Source organism: Carex rostrata, chromosome 16 (assembly GCF_964058835.1).
Source record: "Carex rostrata chromosome 16, lpCarRost1.2, whole genome shotgun sequence".
In the NCBI taxonomy this organism is placed as follows: domain Eukaryota; kingdom Viridiplantae; phylum Streptophyta; class Magnoliopsida; order Poales; family Cyperaceae; genus Carex; species Carex rostrata.
In genome coordinates this window covers 7129271-7150632 of record NC_135933.1, presented here as the reverse complement: position 1 = coordinate 7150632, position 21362 = coordinate 7129271, and the positions used below count along the sequence as shown (strand labels likewise).

Here is a 21362-nt window from a genome sequence, read left to right as displayed (position 1 = left end):
CTCTGCCCCTTCCCCAAGAAAATAATTTATTATGCAGCTCTAAAATAATTGAAGTAAAATAACATAATCCTTGTGTCACAAGATGGCGCATATTTTCTTTTATATTTTTATTTTAAGAAATCTTAAGATTAAATTAAAATGTTAAATTGAAATGGTAGATCTTGTTCCTTTATACAAGTGAAATTTCATGTAAAATTTGTTAATTTGTTTAGTTTATTTTATACTAGAATAAAAGATTAAAAAAAAAGTGAACGCTAAAATTAATCCATTGATTCACCATTTTATTTTTTTAATTCTTGATTTAGTATAAAAATAAGTTCAAATTCCTTTTTTTAAAAGTTGGAGATCGAGCATCCATATCTGAGATAAAGTGGATTGCCACCCAACTAATTTTTTTAAATTAATATGAGAAGCAAGACTCTCATCTTTTAATAATCGTAAGAATTCACATTCGGATTTTAAACATGCAACCTCCACAAAGAGTTTCTTTATTCTTTAGCCATTAAATAAAAAATTATTCTAGCCAAAAAAATTATAAATAATAATTACAGTCAAATTAAAATTATACAGTTTGAATTTGACATAGACTTGAAGTTTGTATTATAAATATAAAAAAAAAGGTACGTGACATTAATTGTGTGCCACGAAAAACTTAATAGTATTGAAATTACTAAATAAGTAAAATTGTATTCTATTTTTAATAGTATATTTTGAGTTATACTTAGATGTTTACGGTATATTGTTGAGTACCGTAACTCATATGTAACTAAGGGTGCAAACGGGTCGGATACAGATAGGATAGGGGTAAAATTATATCTGTATATGTTTTTAATTTTTGAATACGGATACGGATTGAATAATTAGACAGATACATACAAATACATATTGAATATCGGATCTTTTAGATATATACATAAATATTTTTATAATTTATGGTAAAATATATGGTATAACTACTATTCGGATACGGATAATTAAAATTTAAAACTATATCCGTAGCCATATCTGCATGGATATTCGGATATCAGATACCGTATCTAATTCTCGGATACGAATGCGGATACGGTCGGATAATATCCGACCCGTTTACACCCCTATATGTAACGAATTAGCAATTATGAGTACCGTAATGCCCCCCATATCTTATTCAATCCCCAATTAATGTACAATATATATTTTTATATCTTGATCAATTAATTTATCTTGATTTGATCAATTACCTTCTATGAGAGCAATGACCATATGAGCTGCAACAAAGACTTATCAATTATGAGTTGTGACAAAAAGAATAGATCATATTTGAGTAAATTCTCATATTGTGATGAAATACCAGAGTTGGAAATTCAGTCTTTGCTTGTGTTTACTGAAATAATAGAGTAACTTAGCCACTATATATTCACAAAATTATCAATGTCACTAAGAAACAAACAGATAAGCTGACGAGACTAGTTACATAATCTTCATAAAGCAAGAATTTATTGTTGAGACTGGATATTGTTCCAACGCATATTCACCTTTTTCCTTTACTGGCCACAATGACTATTGACACGACGGGTAAATATTTTAACAGAGCAGTTTTGACTTCACGCAGGCTCATGAACAGATGAACATCATGAACTATAGAATAAGAAAGCGCTGCATATGGCTCGAGCGCTGCATGAAGCCAGAAATACTCTGTTAATATCTTTACTCCCCGTGACAATGCAGAGAATACATGGGATATATTCCAGAAATTCGGAACAACATACATTAGGGGTGTCAATGGCAACCTTTTACCCGTTTATCCAATCCGTATCGAATCCGAAAACACGTAAAGATAATATTTTTTTTTTCTATTAGCTAATCGGATACGAATAAGGATAATTATTTTTTTTTCGTTATCTTATCCGTTTTCATATAAGATAATTTTTAAAAAATAAAATTATATATGATGAGGGATCAAGTTACAACAATTTTTGAGTTACAACAAGTTATAACAAGCATTTTCTATATTTTGAAAGTTCAAATCGTCAATCCAAACCGTTAGATGTGATCTCTACAATAAAATGTGCTTGGAGACCAAATTTTACATTTTTTGGAATTTTTTTACTATTTATTAAGATGTGTATATATAGACATATATTATTAAATTTTCATAATATAAATTAGTTGTATTTATTATTATTATTTTGATAAATATTTTATCGAAAACACAAATCGAAATGTTAATGGCACTTCTTTATCTGTTTACTCGATCCGTACCGTATTCGAAAATACGGATAAAAGTAAAGATTTTTTTTCGTTATCATAATGGATACAGATATGAAAATATCTCCACCTGATCCGTATCGTACCCGTTGACATCCCTAACATACTTTTTCTTTTCTTTTCTTTTTTTTTTTTTTTTTGCTTAGAACAACAACGTACATCTCTATCTCTATATCTTGTATCAACCGTAGACAAAAAAAAAAAAAAAAAAAAAATTGGGGCCATCCATATTCTGACTCACTTTGAGGCCAGAAGCGTATCCTCTGCGGAGCCAATTCCTGCAGAGCTGTGCGGAGTTTTTAATCTAATCCGTTCGTTTCGGATCGGACGGACCATATCAGATCTTGCAAATTTTGAGAATATTTTTTTTTCAATTCGAGCAAGATTTGATCTAATCCGTCCGATCTGAAACGAACGGACCAAATTAAAAGCTTTGCAGGGATTGGCTCTGCAGAGGATACGCTTCCCTCTGAGGCCAGGGGAGCAATCCGACAAAGAAATCAGTTCTGAGAAAGGAGAGGTAGCACAATTGGCTAGAAAAATGTCATAAAATTGTTATACTCAAAGATCGAGAGTTCGAGTCTCCTCATTAATCTTGGTAGCTACTACCAAGCTTTAAAAAAAGACAAAGAAATCAGTTCAAAATTTTCTATACCCATTCCATTTGCAGTAAAATATATCGTCACCAATTATTTATCCAGGAGGCTTCGGCTTCAACTCTTTCTATAAATATATTATATTTACTGACACACAATCTACTACAACAGCATAGCTACAAACAAAATCAACGATTAAAAAAAATACAAACAAAATCAACCATTAAAAAAGTACCCAACAGATAACATGTGTCTTCTGATCTCAGTGCCACAACCTCTTCTCCTTCACATCCAAACGGTATAAATTCCAACAGAGCTGCTTGTACCATCGTACCGCTATCGTATAGCACCACAAGTCTCGCTGTTTCGCTACCGATAAAAGAACACAAATCATTTGCTTCTTTCTTCACCTCTTGTTCTATTCACTCTGCGTCTTCTCTTATTGACGAGAGCGATTCTCCACGAAAGCTCCAAGTGAGTTTCTAAACCCGAATTTTCTTGAAAAATGGTTAGGATTTTCTTTTTTTTGATGCAACACTTCAGGTTCTTGGTCATTTAATTTGAATATCTAACAAGGATCATGGAATTTTAATGATTGATTTGCTTTCGCCATTCTTTAAAGAAATAGCTGGCATGAGAACTCAAGATAAGGGTTTTATTTGGATTTTCTTTTTTATTTCTTTTTCTATTTTTGCAATACGACCCTGCTGCGTCTAAAACCAAAATCCAATTTCTCGTGCTAGCAAATTTCGGATTTTTTTTTGTTCAGTGCCTGACATTCGTTGTTCCAATCATTATGTTTAATACTGTAATTTTTGCCATTTTGTACTTCAGTCATTGATTGGAATGGTTTTGTTGCTCCAAAGGTACGGATTCCTTTTTGTGTCTGCAGTGTAGCATGAGCTATTGAGCTTGTGTTGAATTATAGAGATGGTTTGTGATTGTTTGTTTTTTGGTTAAAACTTTCTGCTAGGCACCAAAAAGTTAAAAACTTTTTTCATCATATAATTTGATCCATTTTTTTAGACCTGGAAATTCCAAATTACCAAAACTGAACTTTGCAAAATTTTAAGTTTCATGTAAAATAAAATTGACAAATTTAAGGGACCTGACTGTTTGGTGTCCCAACTCTTTTCTACTTGACTCTTTTGCTCTTTCTTCCTGCCCTCTTTTACTGATGGTGTTATTTTCAAGTACTTGATTAGGCAAAAAAAAATTTGTTCTTTCTGATGTTTTCAATGATTTTCTTAGATTGTGGTCCAATTTTATTTGTCTTAATTTCTATACTGTATTGACAAAACTCTAAAACTTGCTTGGAATACATTGAGAAACAGAGTAGCATTTTGTTTTCCTACTTTTGTTTATGTTAAATATATATTTCTTTCTCAATTTTTTTTTTTTTTTTGTTATTAACAGGATGGAAGCAGATGCTGCAGGAGTTGCTAAGGATTCTTCTTTCTCAAGTGGAAAGCAGAAATCATTAACTTGAATAAAGATTTCTATTTTCAATTCTCTATTTCTCACTCCAATTTTCTTCCTGTGACCCTTTCCCTAATTATCCAATTCAGCTCTTTCATAACTCTTCTCTACGTGCTACATCGTGTCAAATCATTATTCGATTCTTCATAGTTGTAGATGCATTCTTCTTCTTCTTATCCCAAATATTCAAAGTTCTAAATATTATAGTTTCCACCATACAAATTGCACAAAATGGCTTTGGCACCACCAATCAAAGTAGCTCTTGGTTCAATTGCTTTTGGTATTTTTTGGATTTTGGCTGTCTTCCCAGCAGTTCCTTTTCTCCCAATTGGTCGAACTGCTGGTTCTCTTTTAGGGGCAATGCTCATGGTAATTTTTCGTGTAATTTCACCTGAAGATGCATATGCTGCTATTGATCTCCCAATTCTGGGCCTTTTGTTTGGCACCATGGTTGTAAGTGTCTTTCTTGAACGAGCCGACATGTTCAAGTATCTAGGAAAGCTCCTTGCATGGAAAAGTCGGGGTGGTAAAGACTTGTTGTTTCGCGTTTGTCTCGTATCAGCTTTCTCAAGTGCACTCTTCACCAACGACACTGTTTGCGTAGTGTTAACCGAGTTTATTTTGAAAATCGCAAAGCAGAATGACATGCCAGCGCAGCCATTTCTTTTAGCATTGGCATCTAGTGCTAATATCGGGTCGGCTGCCACACCGATCGGCAACCCACAAAACCTTGTTATAGCAGTACAGAGTGGGATCACCTTTGGCCAGTTTTTAAAGGGATTGTTTGGGGCTATGATCGTGGGAGTGTTAGTAAACGCATGTATGTTAATGGGGTACTTTTGGAAAGTATTATCTGTTGTGAAGAAGGATATTGAAGTGGCCTCAACTGTTCCGTCTGAGGTTGTAGCGGATGACGAGGTAATTTCTCACCGGTTTTCACCAGCTACTATGTCGCATTTGACTTCTCGTGGTTCCCAAGAACTAGAGGCAGCTGTTGAGGCGGTCATACAGACAACCTCAGCCAGTGCCGGTCTAGGTGGTATAGGAGACATTAGCTTTAGAAGCAGGCGGTACAATAGTGAGAGCGAAATACAAACTGCCTCGCCAGAATCAAAAGAAGCACATGCAGATGGTGCGGCGGTGCGTACAAATGCATCGATTGTTTCTGTTGAGCTAATCGCCTCAAGACGGTACGTGAGGAGTTTGAGTAATAGGCAGAGGGAGGTCATGAGAGATGATTTATCGATTGCTGATGACAGAGAGTTTTTGGGTGAAAGGTGGAAGATGATTTGTTGGAAGGTTGCGGTTTATCTTGTGACTTTAGGGATGCTTGTGGCATTACTAATGGGGCTGAATATGTCTTGGACGGCACTTACTGCTGCTTTAGTTTTGGTGGTGATTGATTTCAAGGATGCACGGCCTTGCTTGGAGAAGGTAAAACTTAACTTATTTTAGTTTCCTTAATGTTTGTAATTTGTATTCCTTTTTCATTCTATAAAATAAAATTCCAATTTAGGTGATCACTTTAATTGAGGAACACTTGGGACCAGTAAAGCAAAAACTCATTCTTATTATCATGAAATGTGTGCAATTATATAGTTAATAATTAATTACCTAGATGCTGTTAAACTATAGCAGGTTTCATACTCCTTGTTGATATTTTTTTGCGGGATGTTTATAACTGTTGACGGGTTCAACAAGACCGGTATACCAAGTACGCTGTGGGACTGGGTCGAACCATACTCCAAAATAAACAGCGCCTCTGGTGTTGCGCTTTTTTCTGTAGTAGTACTTATCCTTTCAAATATCGCCTCAAATGTGCCAACAGGTACGCATTTTTCCTTAACTTGGCTCTGTCAAATTATCAATTCATCTTTATTTTAATATCACAAGAGTTCTAGTACAAAAGGTACACAACAGTCAGAACTCCTGCAAAAAACTTCAATTAAGCTTTAGGTTGATTAAATCCCAGCTTATTCAATCGAATCTTGATTTAATTCCTTTCGACCCATTATTTGTTCTTTGTGGCTAAATCTCAATTCATAATCGAGATATGCAAGTTAGTGCCATACTAGCATCCTCTAAGAAAAGAAGAAAAAGAAAACAGCACAGAAAAAAAAAATGTCAATGCTGATAAAAAAATTGCAGACTAAAGCATTTTAATACCTTACAGTATGATGTATAATCCTTAATTTTGACTATCCTTGTCTAAAATCATCTGTATTTCAGTTCTATTGCTTGGAGCAAGAGTGGCAGCCTCAGCAGCTGAGATTTCACCAGCAGAAGAAATGCGAGCATGGCTTATTCTCGCATGGGTGAGTACTGTTGCCGGTAACCTCTCTCTTTTGGGTTCGGCCGCAAATTTAATAGTGTGCGAACAAGCTCGGAGGGCGCAGTATTTCGGATATAACCTCTCATTTTTTAGCCATCTTCGCTTCGGGGTTCCTTCTACTATTGTTGTTACTGCAGTGGGCTTGCTCCTTGTTACTCTAGTTCCAACTTGAAGTAAATATATAAGAAGAATGGGTTTTGTATGGAATTGTTATCTTTGTTGTCTACAAAAAATAATGGGGAGAGCTTTGTGCTGGAAAGTAGATAATACAATGCATTTGTTCCCAATTTTGTAGCAAAAATGTACTGTAGTTTGTTTGAATGCCTGAAAGCTGCAGGTTCCAAGTTCCCGGTTTCTTTCAATTGCTTGATACAAAATCTGAATAATTGATGATTTGGTGACTGAGAGCTATGGTGCTAAAACAGTTTTAAGCTGTCTTTGGTTGGAGATCAATTTGCAGTTGGCAAAACAACTATTATTTTTTTAAATCTTGGTAATTAGACGGTACTGAGAAAAGTACGTCTAACGATATAGAATTATTGGTTCTAGTATATAGTGTCCATACTGTGATAAGCTCGTAAGCACATCAAAACTCGAGACTCGTGTATAACTCTGGAATTTTTTTGTGCATCATACAAGTCTCAAGAGAGAAAAACAATGATCCATGTTGGTGGAATAAAAAAAATGATAAAGGAAAAAGATCTAATAAAAATTAATTGAAACAACAATAACCAAGTCTTTAGTTCCAAATAAGTTAGCCTAACTTATTGGTAGGCTAGAAATAAAACTCAATTGACAATTGTAGTTACAAAGTGAATTCGATAGTAATAAAATAGTAATAGTACTAGCACTACTAATTAATTGAATTATATGAGAAGATAATATCAATGAAACGGGCCTAGTAATTTTTTTATCAAAAAAAAAAAAAAAATGAAAAGCATTAATAACCTACAACTTGATAACATCACTAGAATTTTTTCTTCATAAACTCTTCGCCCCGGGGCCACCCTCCGGGCTAGCTAGTTGACTGAGCGTCAGACCCAAGAACAAAGGAAGGACCCTGAATGAAATGGACTCTTTCCATAGCTTGTTGAAGCGTTTTCTGATAGAATCAGTACACTGAAGCATCATGATAATGGGTCCTCAATGGCTATAGCCCTTGCAACTGCTAACAGAGCTTGTTTCTTACATTTACTTCAAGTTCTGGGTGTTCACTTGAGTATTCTTCAGAAACATTAGCCCTTTCAAGCATTCTTCAGGCTAGTTCGATGGGCTTTCTACATGGAATGTTAGCATTGACTTTAGTCACTTTACCATTCTCTGAAGTTCTGATTTTTTTTTTTTTTTTTGCTGTTTTTCCTGTTGATAGACTTCTTTTTTAAACTAGGCCATTGCATATCATAGTAGTAGGTTGATAAGTTAAAAACAATTTCTTAAAGGTGTAGAAGGCGGTTTACATGCGAGTGCAATTTTGGTACAGTAGAAGTTAATTAGGTCTCTTGGTATCTAGTACAAGACCTATGGCAGCATAGCACTGAGCTAAAACCAAACTGAGCACCTTCTATTTCGAATCAATTTTCTCACAGCTTAATTTAATTTAAGCATGAATGAAATTTTTTCGGAAGGCAACACACGTCTATGAAAGTTTCAACACACTGTACAAATCCCATCTAGGGGAATCTAACATCATGGATACGACCCGGGATTATGGGTTACAGATTTTCATAGGAGATCAGTGGGGTGTGTGTTTTGGCTATTGAAAAAAAATATGCATTTTACATATCTCGAATGAATCTCAATTATCTGACCAAAACTATGTAAAACAGGAGATCAGTTTTTATCTTTTACAATAACAAATCCTTTGTACCTAACAAGGGGCCCTATAGGTCTAAAAACAGCTTCTCTGCCAGAAACCCAAGCTTGTATCAGTTTTTCTGTATTTGGCTCAGGATTGAATCCCTTATTTATAATCTCTTCGTAAAATTTAGCCGCCTCTTCTAACCTCCCATTTAAATACAACCCATGTACAAGTACTATATATGCACTTCTGTCAGGAATTAACCCATTGTCCAGTATGACATCATGCCATAATTTAAGAATGCTATCAAACTGTTTCCACCCACAAAACTTCCTTATTAACAAGATATATGTATCCATACTAGGTACACAACCTACATTTTGCATCTGATCGAGAAGCTCAGAAACCTCATCAGAACTCCTTGCCACATCGAAAAGTGCATGAAAAGTCATACAAGATGGGGATATTCTACTCTTGGACATTTCATTGAGCACCCCTTAGCATCATCTGGTTTCTTAGCCTTACAAAGTGCTCTTATAAGTGAGTAAGTTACCGTTTCTGGTTTAAACCCACTCTCTTCCATCTTCTCCACAAGTTCTCTAGCTTTATCCATGCATCTTCCCTTAGCAAGCGCATGAATCACAAAATTGTAGACCTTTCTATCAGGTTATATTCCATTCTCTTTCACCTGATCAAATAATTTTAAAACGTCTTTTTAAATTTCCTGCCTTTGAGAAACAAGAGATCATGCTACTGTAAGAAATGAGGTCCTTACAAATTCCTCTTGAATCCATGTTTCGCCAAAACTGCTTTGATTCACGCAAATTGATAATAATGTTGCTCCAGCCATTAAGTACAATGTTAAAGCTCTTTGTTTCAAAAGGAAATGATGCCTCATTGGATAATAACAAATGCTCAGCATCTTGGACATTCTTGTACCGGCACAAGGCAATTAAAAAATCATGAAATTCTTCAATCCCATGAGAAAAACCAAATCTTTTCATTGTGTGAAATGCATTTATCGCCTTTGCCACATCATGAGCAGCACAGTACCTGCACAGGTATGACAAGGCATTTGATTACCAATTAATATACTTGCAAGATCTAAAAAGTAATGTCTTTTTGATCCAACATTTACCAGCATATAGTGCTTGGAATTGTACTCCTTGGTTTGTCTTCATGATCAAATTCTATACTATCTACCACTGTGTAACAACCAGCATCATTTACCTTCTTATCATAAATAATTATGCGTGGCATAACCAAACTGTTGGCACGCATCTCCTCCACTAAACTCCACGCTGTATCAAACCTTTTAAACTTCCCCAATATAGCAACCATGGAATGATAATCACAAACAGAGTATGCATAACCATGCTTCCCTGCCCAAAGGAAAAAGGTATATGCTGCGGCCCAGTCATTTCTCAGTCGTGCCAGACATTCTGATACCAAGTCTTGAGACACCATCACTTTGCATTCCTCTAGGCGCTGTTTCGCCTCATTTGGAATGGTAGAGAAGTTATCTAGAGAGGAGGTGATGGTTTGCACGTCATGGAGAAGCGAAGGGTTTAGATTGGCAGAGGGTACAGGAAAATCTCCTCCCTGGTCATTGGTTGAGGTGGTTGGAGAGGTTGAGAAATGAAGGATCGAGGGTTTAATAAGCTGGAAGAGAGAAGGCAGAGAGGAAGAAGGGGTTTTGATCTGAGATTGCAGGAAGCCACTCCTGGTAAGAATTCTGCACCATATACTAGGAGAGTGTGTATGCATTACCCATGCATCCTGAAAGCAAATAAAAACAAGCATCTTCTTAATTCCACCTCATTGGTACCTATTCCCAGGTACCAGTGTCAACTCCCTACTACTGGGCATGCACAAATAAGCCCTACTGGTACCAATTGCCTACAAACCTGACATCTAGAGTGGGAAAAGCATGCTGTATCATGACTAACACGCTATGACTTTGGTCTCGTGCCGTGACCAAAATGTCAAGGGGTGGTCACGGCAAGCAAATCGTCACGCCACATGAGTAACGCCGTGCCCAAACATGCCATGACCAAACGTGACTCGCATGACTCGTGTGACCATTTGATAATAATTTAAGTTAGTTTATTCAAGATTCACCACTTGATTAAGATCTAACGGTCCTAATTACACGTGACTCGTGTGACCATGTTCCGTGCCGTGCCATGACTAGATCTTTCACGTGATGTGACGTGCTGTGCCAAATTTTCAAAAGATGGTCACGGCACGGGACACACGAGTCACAACATATAGCCAACACACATGCGTGCTGTAACCGTGCCGTTCCGTGACGGAGCCGGCTCCTCCGTGCCATTTTTCCCACTCTACAGACCCCTTACCAGTCTTTCCCATTTTATTACAAGTTTGACAAAACAGTCCAATTATCTCATTTTGCAAAAAAAAATTTCTGTAAATATGGTTAATCTGACAAGGAGTCAAGAGGCTGACTAGTAGAGAGAAAGGAAAGGAGGTAGGTGGGAAGTGGAGTATACCTTGTGGAGATTGAAGAGCAGGTGATACTGGAACTTTTGTCTCCGGCTAGTGCTACTTGGAGGCGGAGGAAACAGGTCTCCTCAGGCCTCAGGTGTTCAGGGAGACTTCGAGGGAGAAAAAGAAGACGGAGGGAAGAAGTAGGGTTTGAGCCGCACAGGAGTGTGACGGTCTCTGATCGAATTGCCAAACACAAGCGAGAGAGGAGCGAAGAGTGAGCTAATTGGTACGAGTGTCAATGAAAGTCTTTTGTGAGTGTTTGTTGCGAAGTTTAAGAGGGTTAAATTGATTATTTATAGTTTTGTCTGATAATTGAAATGAGAGGAGGGTTCAAATGCCTTCATTTTTTGTGCCTTCACAATGCCTCTATTTTTTAAAATTTTAATAACTCAAAATTTAAAACTTAAAAGTCAAAATAAAACCGTTGGATATAATCTAGATCATTTTCTCTATGTACTCATAAAAAATTATGATATTTCAATTTTATTTTAGTTGTCATCAAGAGCTTGTAAAAAACGTACTAATGTGGATAATTTCTAGACATTGATTTTTCAACTTATTGATTCACATAAAAACAAAATTGAAATGTGATAATTTTTTATGAGCATATAGAGAAAATAACATAGATCACATCTAACGGTTTTATTTTGACTTTTAAGGTTTAAATTTTGAGTTATTAAAGTTCTAAAAAATGGAGGCATGATGGAGTCACAAAAAATGGAGGCATTTGAACCCTCCTCTTGAAATTATAGTTTAAATTAATTTGTATGAAGAAGTAATATATTGAAAAATAAATTTGTATATGATTATCATAGTGAGTTTCACAACAAAAGTTTATGAGTGATGTATTTATACAAAATGTTTATAAATTATTTGAGTTAATTAGTAAAAAGTCAAGTGGTAACTAAAATATATGGTTTGCAAATTATTTTAATGTATTTAATTTTTATCAAATTTTTACTGTTTTATTTTATGCTAAAATAATTCAAAATTTTATAAATTTTGCATATAAACATATCGAGGAGGGTTCCAATGCCTCATCTTCATCATACCTCATGTTTTATATCTTCATTTTCGAAGTCTAAATTGTCGATTCGAACCGTTCAACATAATGTTGTTAGTTTGTAATAATCTAGAAGTCAATAATACGATAAGTTAATCATAAAGCTTTGTTCATGAATTGAATGTTTATTTATAAATCATTTTGTTGCCTTGAGTATTATTGCATTTATGGATCATTTCGAGTTCATGACTGAAATTGTGAAACTCCATAATATAGATGATATATACTCTTAATCTTAAAAAGTCACTAACCAAGGTAATTAGCAGGAACACTAATTACCGCTATAAGGTTAGTATGTGGATTGAAAGATGGTTAAGTTTTACAAACCACCTGACACGAGATGTCATTTTAATCACATAGATACATGTTCAAGGAACATGGTATTTGACAGACCCCGAATGAAACATTAAATAGAATTGTGTTCGTGTCATTTATGTTTTTCATTCAGTGTCAAAGTTCTACAGTATGAGGTATTTATCGTTCTCACTAAGAAATATATATGAGTAAGTGTTATCTAACGCTGTCCGTAAAAAGCAGCCATAACGGTAGCATTTCCATATATATAACTTAGCTGAGGAAGTGATAGTCTACCAAGAATACTACTTGTCCCTCGTATCTCTATACGAGCTATAGCATCACTGGGCCCCTTGATAGAGTTAGATTATCTGCATGCGGTATAATTACAAGAGTAATTATATTTGATAATCTACTCAAAATCAAGAAAAGATACAGTTACCAAGGATGACACACATCTACCTTGAAACTGATCTGATAGCTATGAGACAGAAGAACTGACACAAGTAAATTGTTTACTGGATCGTGATATTGTACAGTACAGCATCATCTGTGTAATTGGATGGTCATGATGTGTTGCCAGATGCCACCCATGACTAACAGAAGTTAAAACAGTTTTAACTCTGTTTACCAACATAACACAGATCCTATTGGGTCACACCATATAGGAGCTACTCGGAGAATCTTACTGATTAATTATAAATTGATTATAATTAATATTAAGATGGTTATAATTAATTATACGTGATATAATTAAATTATAAATGTCATTTAGAATGACAAGCAGAAACAACGGTTAATTTATAAACGTACACGTTACGTTGTATAAAAGTTACCGAACAATAACCGAAAAGAAATATAATTGTACATGACAATTATATATATATGATTTGGAATTTTAATTGTTAATTATGGATTTGAATTATGGGTTTAAAAGCCCAAAATAATCAAAGCCTTAATTAAAATTAAAGGCCCAAAGTCAAAGCCCAAAATCAAAGCCTTTTACTATTCATGCCTTAATGGGCCAAGGGCAAAATGGTCATTTCACACCTATGCCACATTGCATGACACCTTAGGGGTGTAGAAACATGGAGAAGAGTGTGGAAGGGTGTGGAAGGGGTATTTTGGTCTTTTCACATATTAAAGGATGAGGTGTCAAGGGCTTTTGGTAAATAGATTTGTTTTGAGGGGTATTTTGGTCTTTTGCGAACCTCCTCAAAACACTATAAATAGAGGGGTGAGGGTAGAGAGAAAATTTGCTAATTCACATGTTAATCTGATTACTTTGTTAATCGGTTTTTCTCTCTTCCCTGATTTCGGTTATTACGAGATTCGGAAAAATATATTTTTGCAAACTCTGCGGTATTTTGTGTTTTGCTTTTTAAGTGAAACTGAATAACTTGGAGTCTTAAATATATTTAATCTATCCCTATTTCGGTGAATAGTGTTTCTGCAGAATTCCGCGGTTTACGGTATTTCTGGCAGAAGAAGTAAATCGCTCTCCGGTTAGTCCTGGTGGATAACCAATAGAGGTATCACACGTGTGATACTGCGAGTCGATTCCATCCCTGGTGAGGCTCTACTCGCTCGGTCTGCATTCCAACTGAGATTTGGAATCAAGGTATAAATTGTTATATTAATCTATTTAATTTGTAAATAGATTTAATGCTTTAGGAAATCAATTATGGAGTAGATCTGTAAATAGGATTAAACGAATCTTCTTGATTCATTTAATCCGTAGCTTAAGTTAGATGTAAAAAATTTTTGTTTTACTCTTTCCGCAGCTTAAGCTAATTAAATGGGTTTGAACCGTTCACGAAAACCCAACAGTGGTATCAGAGCACAAGGCTCTCCCGCTGATTGATTTTCTAAAGTTATAACTTATGCAAATAAGGTGCATGTACCGCGTATCGGTTTAAATTCTTACATTTGCAGCACAAGTCCAAAACCGATTAGAAATGAGATTTTCTTGGTTCGGTTTTTCCGACTAAGAAAGTTAAATTAGATTTACGCTTTCTTTATGCTTTCTTTATATTTTCGTTTTCAAAAAACTTTTGATCGCGTTAAAGTTCATCGAAGAATGTGATGAAGCAATAAAGTACCTTAGTAAGAGCTGTCATTTCCACACCGTAAAAGAGATGGTTCTGTCTAGGAAAGATTGAGTCTAAGCGGTCCTTGTGACCCCGATCTTTCCTGGGAGCCCCTTTTACACGTCCTAATGGCTGGCCGAAAAGGAACTTTGTCACGTTACCAAATTGCTTTAACGCTTTTGAAATGGCAAAATTTAGTGTAAATCTTTCGCCTTTTCGAAAACCTTCGGAAAATAAAGTTCATCGAAGAATGTGATGAAGCAATAAAGTACCTTAGTAAGAACTGTCATTTCCACACCGTAAAAGAGATGGTTCTGTCTAGGAAAGATTGAGTCTAAGCGGTCCTCGTGACCCCAATCTTTCCTGGGGGCCCCTTTTACATGTCCTAATGACTGGCCCAAAAGGAACTTTGTCACGTTACCAAATTGCTTTATGGAACGAAAAGAATATATGTTTTAAAAACATGTAAACTGTTTATATGCTTTAAAACGGTATAGAATAAAGAACTGAGCATAACTGCAAAATAAAGAATTAGGAACTGATAAATAAATATACCTGACTTGGTCCCGTATATAAGTAAATTAGATTTACTGCTTTGATATGAACTGAATAAATTAGATTTATCGCTTTCATGGAACCGTGAAAGAACGTGATGTCAAAGAAAGATTTGTGAAGGAACTCACCGTTGTCTTTCTGGCAGACGACTTTCACGTGTCCGCTAGAATGTCTAATGTCAGTTGCAAGAACTGACTGCTTAACAAAAGCTAAGTATATGAAAGAGATACTGCTAAAAGAAAAGAAAGTAATGGGGATCATATTCGGTATTCTTTCTAGACTTCCTTTCCACGACTGCTTAATGAAGCATATGAAAGAGGTCTCTTTAAATACGAATAAAATCACATTAGTCGTTCTTTCTGGCACGCTAAGAATAGAAAGTAATGGAGATCATATTCGGTATCCTTTCTAGACTTCCTTTCCACGACTGCTTAATGAAGCATATGAAAGAGGTCTCTTTAGATACGAATAAAATCACATTAGTCGTTCTTTCTGGCACGTTAAGGATAGAAAAATGCGATCACATTTCGTACTCTAGACTTCCTTTCCACGACTGCTTAATGAAGCATATGAAAGAGGTCGCTTAAAGATACGAATAGAATCACATTAATTATTCTTCCTGACATATCCCTTTTAGAAACTGCTGGCACTGTTAAGCATAAACACCAACCCATTAAATATTAAGTAGTATGCCCTTCCCACTCTATCCTCCTCAAACCATTGTTCATTGGTTGATGATTAAACTACTCAGTAGACATCGCCTTTTACCTTTGGTGGTCGAGGGTTATGTCCGACATATCAAACCAAATAGAGTGAGGTTACTTACCAATGATTTCCAAAACAGTTTTGGGCTTGGGGCAAAGTCTTCGTTAAATACACGTGATGTTTTAACGAAACCAAGAATCACAAAGAGGTGTGATTAGCAAGTTTGCTTACCTAAGATAACTGATAGCCATGATATGCATACACTGCCTTGGTTATTGGTGAAAATAGGGATCTTGGTCCTACTGCAAAACGGGAATAGAACAAATTTGCAGTGGGAGTTTTATCATTAGAATAAAACATTACATGAACAAAGCTAAAATCTTTACATTTTAAACATTGTAGTAATATGGCTAAAGAAACATCCTTCTCTCTACGCTCCCTGCTCGAGAAACAAACACTGAAAGAGGACGGATCCAATTTCACTGATTGGTTCCGTACTCTCACCATTGTACTAAGACGTGAAAAGAAAGAATATGTCTTAAACTCACCTGTCCCTGCTGAGCCAGGAACAAATGGCAAACCAGAGGATATCACTAAGTACAACAAGCACAAAGAGGATGAGCTTGATGTACAAGGTCTCGTAGTAAGTATTATGGGTCCTGAATTGCAGCGCCGATTCATGGATACCAAAACTTATATCATATGCGATCAGCTCAAGAACATGTTTCAAGAGCAAGCGCGTATCGAGAGATTTAAAGTGACAAAATCTCTACTTGGTCACAGGTTGGCCGAGGGAGGCTCTATGGGAACTCACATGCTCCGTATGACGAGCGATGTTGAGCAGCTCGAGAAGCTGAATGCTCCGATAAGCAAGGAATTTGCTACGGACATTATCCTGCACTCACTTCCTCCAAGCTTTTCGGGATTCATCATGAATTTCCATATGCTTGGTATGGATAAAAGTTTGCAAGAGCTCCAAGGGATGCTTCGGATCGCTGATGGGGACATGAAGAAAAAGTCTTCTGTTCTCATGATCCAAGCTGGTGGGAAAAAGATAAAGAAAGCCCCAAAGAAGGTGGCTCCCAAGTATCAAGGCAAAGGGAAAAAGATTCTTAAACCGAATCCTCCCAAGATAAAGGTTGCTGCTTCCTCTGAATGCTATTACTGCAATAGCAAGGGTCATTGGAAGAGGAACTGCCTGAAGTACCTAGCGGATCTGAAGTCTGGAAAGGTTTCCAAGGCTTCAACCTCAGGTATTTTTGTTATTGAAGTTAACGTTGCTACCTCTATAAATGATTGGGTATTGGATACTGGATCATGTGCTCATATTTGTTCAAATATGCAGGTGCTAAAGAATAGAAGGAAGCTACGTAACAAGGAGATACAACTCCAAGTTGGAAACGGAGCACGAGTTGCAGCCGTAACAGCTGGTAGTATAGAGTTGTATTTGCCCAGCGGGCTTGTAATGGAACTAGAAAATGTATATTTTGTTCCTAGCATTTCCAGAAACATCATTTCAATCTCATGTTTAGAGATGAATGGTTTCTCTTTTGTGATAAAGGACAATAGATGTTCTATATACAAAGATGAATTATATTATGGATCTTCTTATATGATGAATGGTCTTTATATACTGGAAATGAATAAACCCGTGTTTAACATAAATAACAAACGACTCAAAGCATCACATGAAAGCACGACTTACATGTGGCATTGTCGCCTTGGTCATATAAATGAGAAACGCATCAAGAAGTTACATAAAAATGGACTTCTTGGTAAATTTGATCTGGAATCAATTGACACATGCGAATCTTGTATACGAGGTAAAATGACCAAAGCGCCTTTCTCCAAAAAGGGCGAAAGGGCAAGTGACTTGTTAAGTCTTATACACACGGATGTATGTGGACCTATGAGTACTTGCACAAGAAATGGTTTTTCTTACTTTATCACGTTTACTGATGATTACAGTAGATACGGTTATGTCTACTTGATGAGACATAAGTCTGAATCCTTTGACAAGTTCAAAGAATTCAAGACTGAAGTAGAAAATCAATTGAACAAAAGTATTAAGGCTCTAGGTTCTGACCGTGGAGGCGAATACTTGAGTTTTGAGTTTAAAGAATACTTAAAGGAATGTGGGATAGTCTCACAGCTCACACCTCCAGGGACACCACAATGGAATGGTGTTTCTGAGAGACGGAATCGAACTCTACTGGATATGGTTCGATCCATGATGAGTGAAGCCACTCTGTCGAAATCCTTCTGGGGGCACGCACTAGAAACTGCTGCACGAACAATAAACATGGTTCCATCCAAGTCAGTAGAAAAGACTCCATACGAGTTATGGTTTGGGAAAATCCCAAATATGTCTTATCTTAAAATATGGGGTTGCGAAGTATTTGTCAAACGTCCGACGTCTGGCAAACTTGATCCCAAAGCTGACAAATGCTTTTTCGTAGGGTATCCTAAGGAAACGAAAGGATATTACTTCTATTACCAATCCGAGAACAAAATAGTTGTTGCTCGTCATGGTATATTTTTGGAGAACGAGTTTCTCGCAAAAGGAAGTAGTGGGAGTAATGTAATACTTGAAGAAATTCAAGATACATCACATAATACAATATCTGAACCAGATCAGATTAACCCACCTCTTGATACTTCGGCTGATGAGCATCTGGAAGTTCCAAATCCACAAGTAGCTGTGGATGAGGTTCTAGTCCCGAGCTCAAGTACTTCAACGCAAGTTGAAGTAGAACTGGATCCGCAGACAGTTGTGGATCAAGTTCAACAGCCCGAAGAACGAGTACTACGTAGGTCAACAAGAGTAGTCCATGCACCTGAAAGGTACTTGGGACTGCACGAGATCTCAGCCTATGACACTGAAGATCCTTTGACCTATGCGGAAGCATTGGATAGGCCCGACTCTGATAAATGGCTGGAGGCCATGAGATCCGAAATACAGTCCATGTATGACAACACGGTCTGGAACCTAGTTGTACCACCTGATGGGATAAAACCCATAGCTAACAAGTGGGTTTTCAAAATGAAAACAGACATGGATGGTAAGATGACTGTATACAAAGCACGGCTAGTAGCGAAAGGTTTCAAACAGATTCTCGGTGTAGATTATGATGAAACTTTTTCGCCCGTGGCTATGTTTAAGTCAATTCGGATACTCCTAGCAATTGCCGCATTTCATGATTATGAAATATGGCAAATGGATGTCAAAACCGCCTTCTTAAATGGAAATTTAGAAGAGGATGTGTACATGACACAGCCTGAGGGTTTTGAGGATTCAAAGAATGCTGGGAAAGTGTGCAAGCTTCTTAAATCCATTTATGGACTGAAGCAAGCATCACGGAGTTGGAATCTTCGATTTGACGAAGAAGTCAAAAAGCTTGACTTCGTCAGATGCGAAGAAGAACCATGTGTATACAGAAAGACTAGTGGGAGTGCCATCGCTTTTCTTATCCTATATGTAGATGACATACTACTAATGGGAAATGATATTCCTCTTTTGCAACAAGCCAAGTCTTCGTTGAAGAAAGCCTTTTCAATGAAAGACTTGGGCGAGGCTGTCTATATACTAGGCATAAAGATCTATCGAGATAGATCAAATAGACTTATAGGTTTAAGTCAAAGCACGTACATTGACAAAGTGCTGAATCGGTTCAGCATGCAGGATTCTAAGAGAGGATTCCTGCCAATGTCTCATAGTGTTCAGCTAAGCAAGACTCAGTGTCCTTCGACAACTGATGAGCGAAGCATCATGAGTAGAGTACCATACGCTTCGGCTATTGGCTCTATCATGTACGCCATGTTGTGCACTCGCCCTGATGTCTCGTACGCTTTGAGTGTGACGAGTAGATATCAAGCTAATCCAGGCCAAGAGCACTGGATTGCTGCAAAGAATATCCTTAAGTACTTAAGAAGAACTAAGGATATGTTTCTCGTCTACGGTGGTGATTCCGAGCTTGTGATTAATGGTTACACTGACGCCAGTTTCCAAACTGACCATGATGACTCGAGATCACAGTCTGGGTATGTGTTCATACTCAACGGTGGTGCTGTGAGCTGGAAGAGTTCAAAGCAAGAGACTACAGCAGACTCAACCACCGAAGCAGCTAAAGAAGGTTTCTAGATCAAGAAGTTCCTTAGTGAACTTGGAGTGGTTCCCAGTGTTCAAGGCCCTGTGGACCTCTACTGTGACAACAATGGAGCTATAGCTCAGGCCAAAGAACCAAGATCGCACTCGAAATCCAAGCATGTTCTACGGCGTTTTCACCTGATACGAGAGATCGTAAATAGAGGTGATGTAAAGATATGTAGAGTTGACACAGTCAGCAACACAGCTGATCCACTCACGAAACCTCTTCCTCAAGCCAAGCACCAGATGCATATTGCCTCTATGGGTCTGAGACACATAGGAGACTGGCTATGAGTTTTTTCTTTAGATCTACGAGATTTTTAGAAATACTAGAGATTTGTATAAGTAGAGCCTACGATGATTGGCTCCTAGCTTAAGTGGGAGATTGTTAGTTTGTAATAATCTAGAAGTCAATAATACGATAAGTTAATCATAAAGCTTTGTTCATGAATTGAATGTTTATTTATAAATCATTTTGTTGCCTTGAGTATTATTGCATTTATGGATCATTTCGAGTTCATGACTGAAATTGTGAAACTCCATAATATAGATGATATATACTCTTAATCTTAAAAAGTCACTAACCAAGGTAATTAGCAGGAACACTAATTACCGCTATAAGGTTAGTATGTGGATTGAAAGATGGTTAAGTTTTACAAACCACCTGACACGAGATGTCATTTTAATCACATAGATACATGTTCAAGGAACATGGTATTTGACAGACCCCGAATGAAACATTAAATAGAATTGTGTTCGTGTCATTTATGTTTTTCATTCAGTGTCAAAGTTCTACAGTATGAGGTATTTATCGTTCTCACTAAGAAATATATATGAGTAAGTGTTATCTAACGCTGTCCGTAAAAAGCAGCCATAACGGTAGCATTTCCATATATATAACTTAGCTGAGGAAGTGATAGTCTACCAAGAATACTACTTGTCCCTCGTATCTCTATACGAGCTATAGCATCACTGGGCCCCTTGATAGAGTTAGATTATCTGCATGCGGTATAATTACAAGAGTAATTATATTTGATAATCTACTCAAAATCAAGAAAAGATACAGTTACCAAGGATGACACACATCTACCTTGAAACTGATCTGATAGCTATGAGACAGAAGAACTGACACAAGTAAATTGTTTACTGGATCGTGATATTGTACAGTACAGCATCATCTGTGTAATTGGATGGTCATGATGTGTTGCCAGATGCCACCCATGACTAACAGAAGTTAAAACAGTTTTAACTCTGTTTACCAACATAACACAGATCCTATTGGGTCACACCATATAGGAGCTACTCGGAGAATCTTACTGATTAATTATAAATTGATTATAATTAATATTAAGATGGTTATAATTAATTATACGTGATATAATTAAATTATAAATGTCATTTAGAATGACAAGCAGAAACAACGGTTAATTTATAAACGTACACGTTACGTTGTATAAAAGTTACCGAACAATAACCGAAAAGAAATATAATTGTACATGACAATTATATATATATGATTTGGAATTTTAATTGTTAATTATGGAT

The 21362-nt window shown here is 36.5% G+C and overlaps 2 protein-coding genes across 3 annotated transcripts; one reads left to right on the top strand and one right to left on the bottom strand.

Annotated features, from left to right (window-relative positions):
- Positions 1 to 3092: 3092 nt before the first annotated feature.
- LOC144567204 (silicon efflux transporter LSI2-like) lies at positions 3093 to 7010 on the top strand. 2 transcript variants are annotated; one of them, XM_078317281.1, is made up of 4 exons: positions 3093 to 3317; positions 4260 to 5756; positions 5961 to 6150; positions 6552 to 7010. In XM_078317281.1, exons 2-4 carry the CDS (start codon positions 4554 to 4556, stop codon positions 6824 to 6826), a joined length of 1668 nt encoding a protein of 555 aa, XP_078173407.1. In that variant the 5' UTR covers positions 3093 to 3317; positions 4260 to 4553; the 3' UTR covers positions 6827 to 7010. The 2 variants fall into 2 exon arrangements, with proteins under 2 accessions (XP_078173407.1, XP_078173406.1); XM_078317280.1 differs by having other exon boundaries at positions 3098 to 3317; positions 5958 to 6150.
- A 1362-nt stretch (positions 7011 to 8372) lies between these two features.
- Positions 8373 to 11198, bottom strand: LOC144567832 (pentatricopeptide repeat-containing protein At5g15010, mitochondrial-like). Its single transcript, XM_078318008.1, is given in 5 exon segments — positions 8373 to 8948; positions 8951 to 9167; positions 9169 to 9505; positions 9591 to 10231; positions 10966 to 11198. Coding segments are annotated over 4 exon segments (1647 nt in total). The 5' UTR covers positions 10220 to 10231; positions 10966 to 11198; the 3' UTR covers positions 8373 to 8484.
- Between the last annotated feature and the right edge of the window lie 10164 nt (positions 11199 to 21362).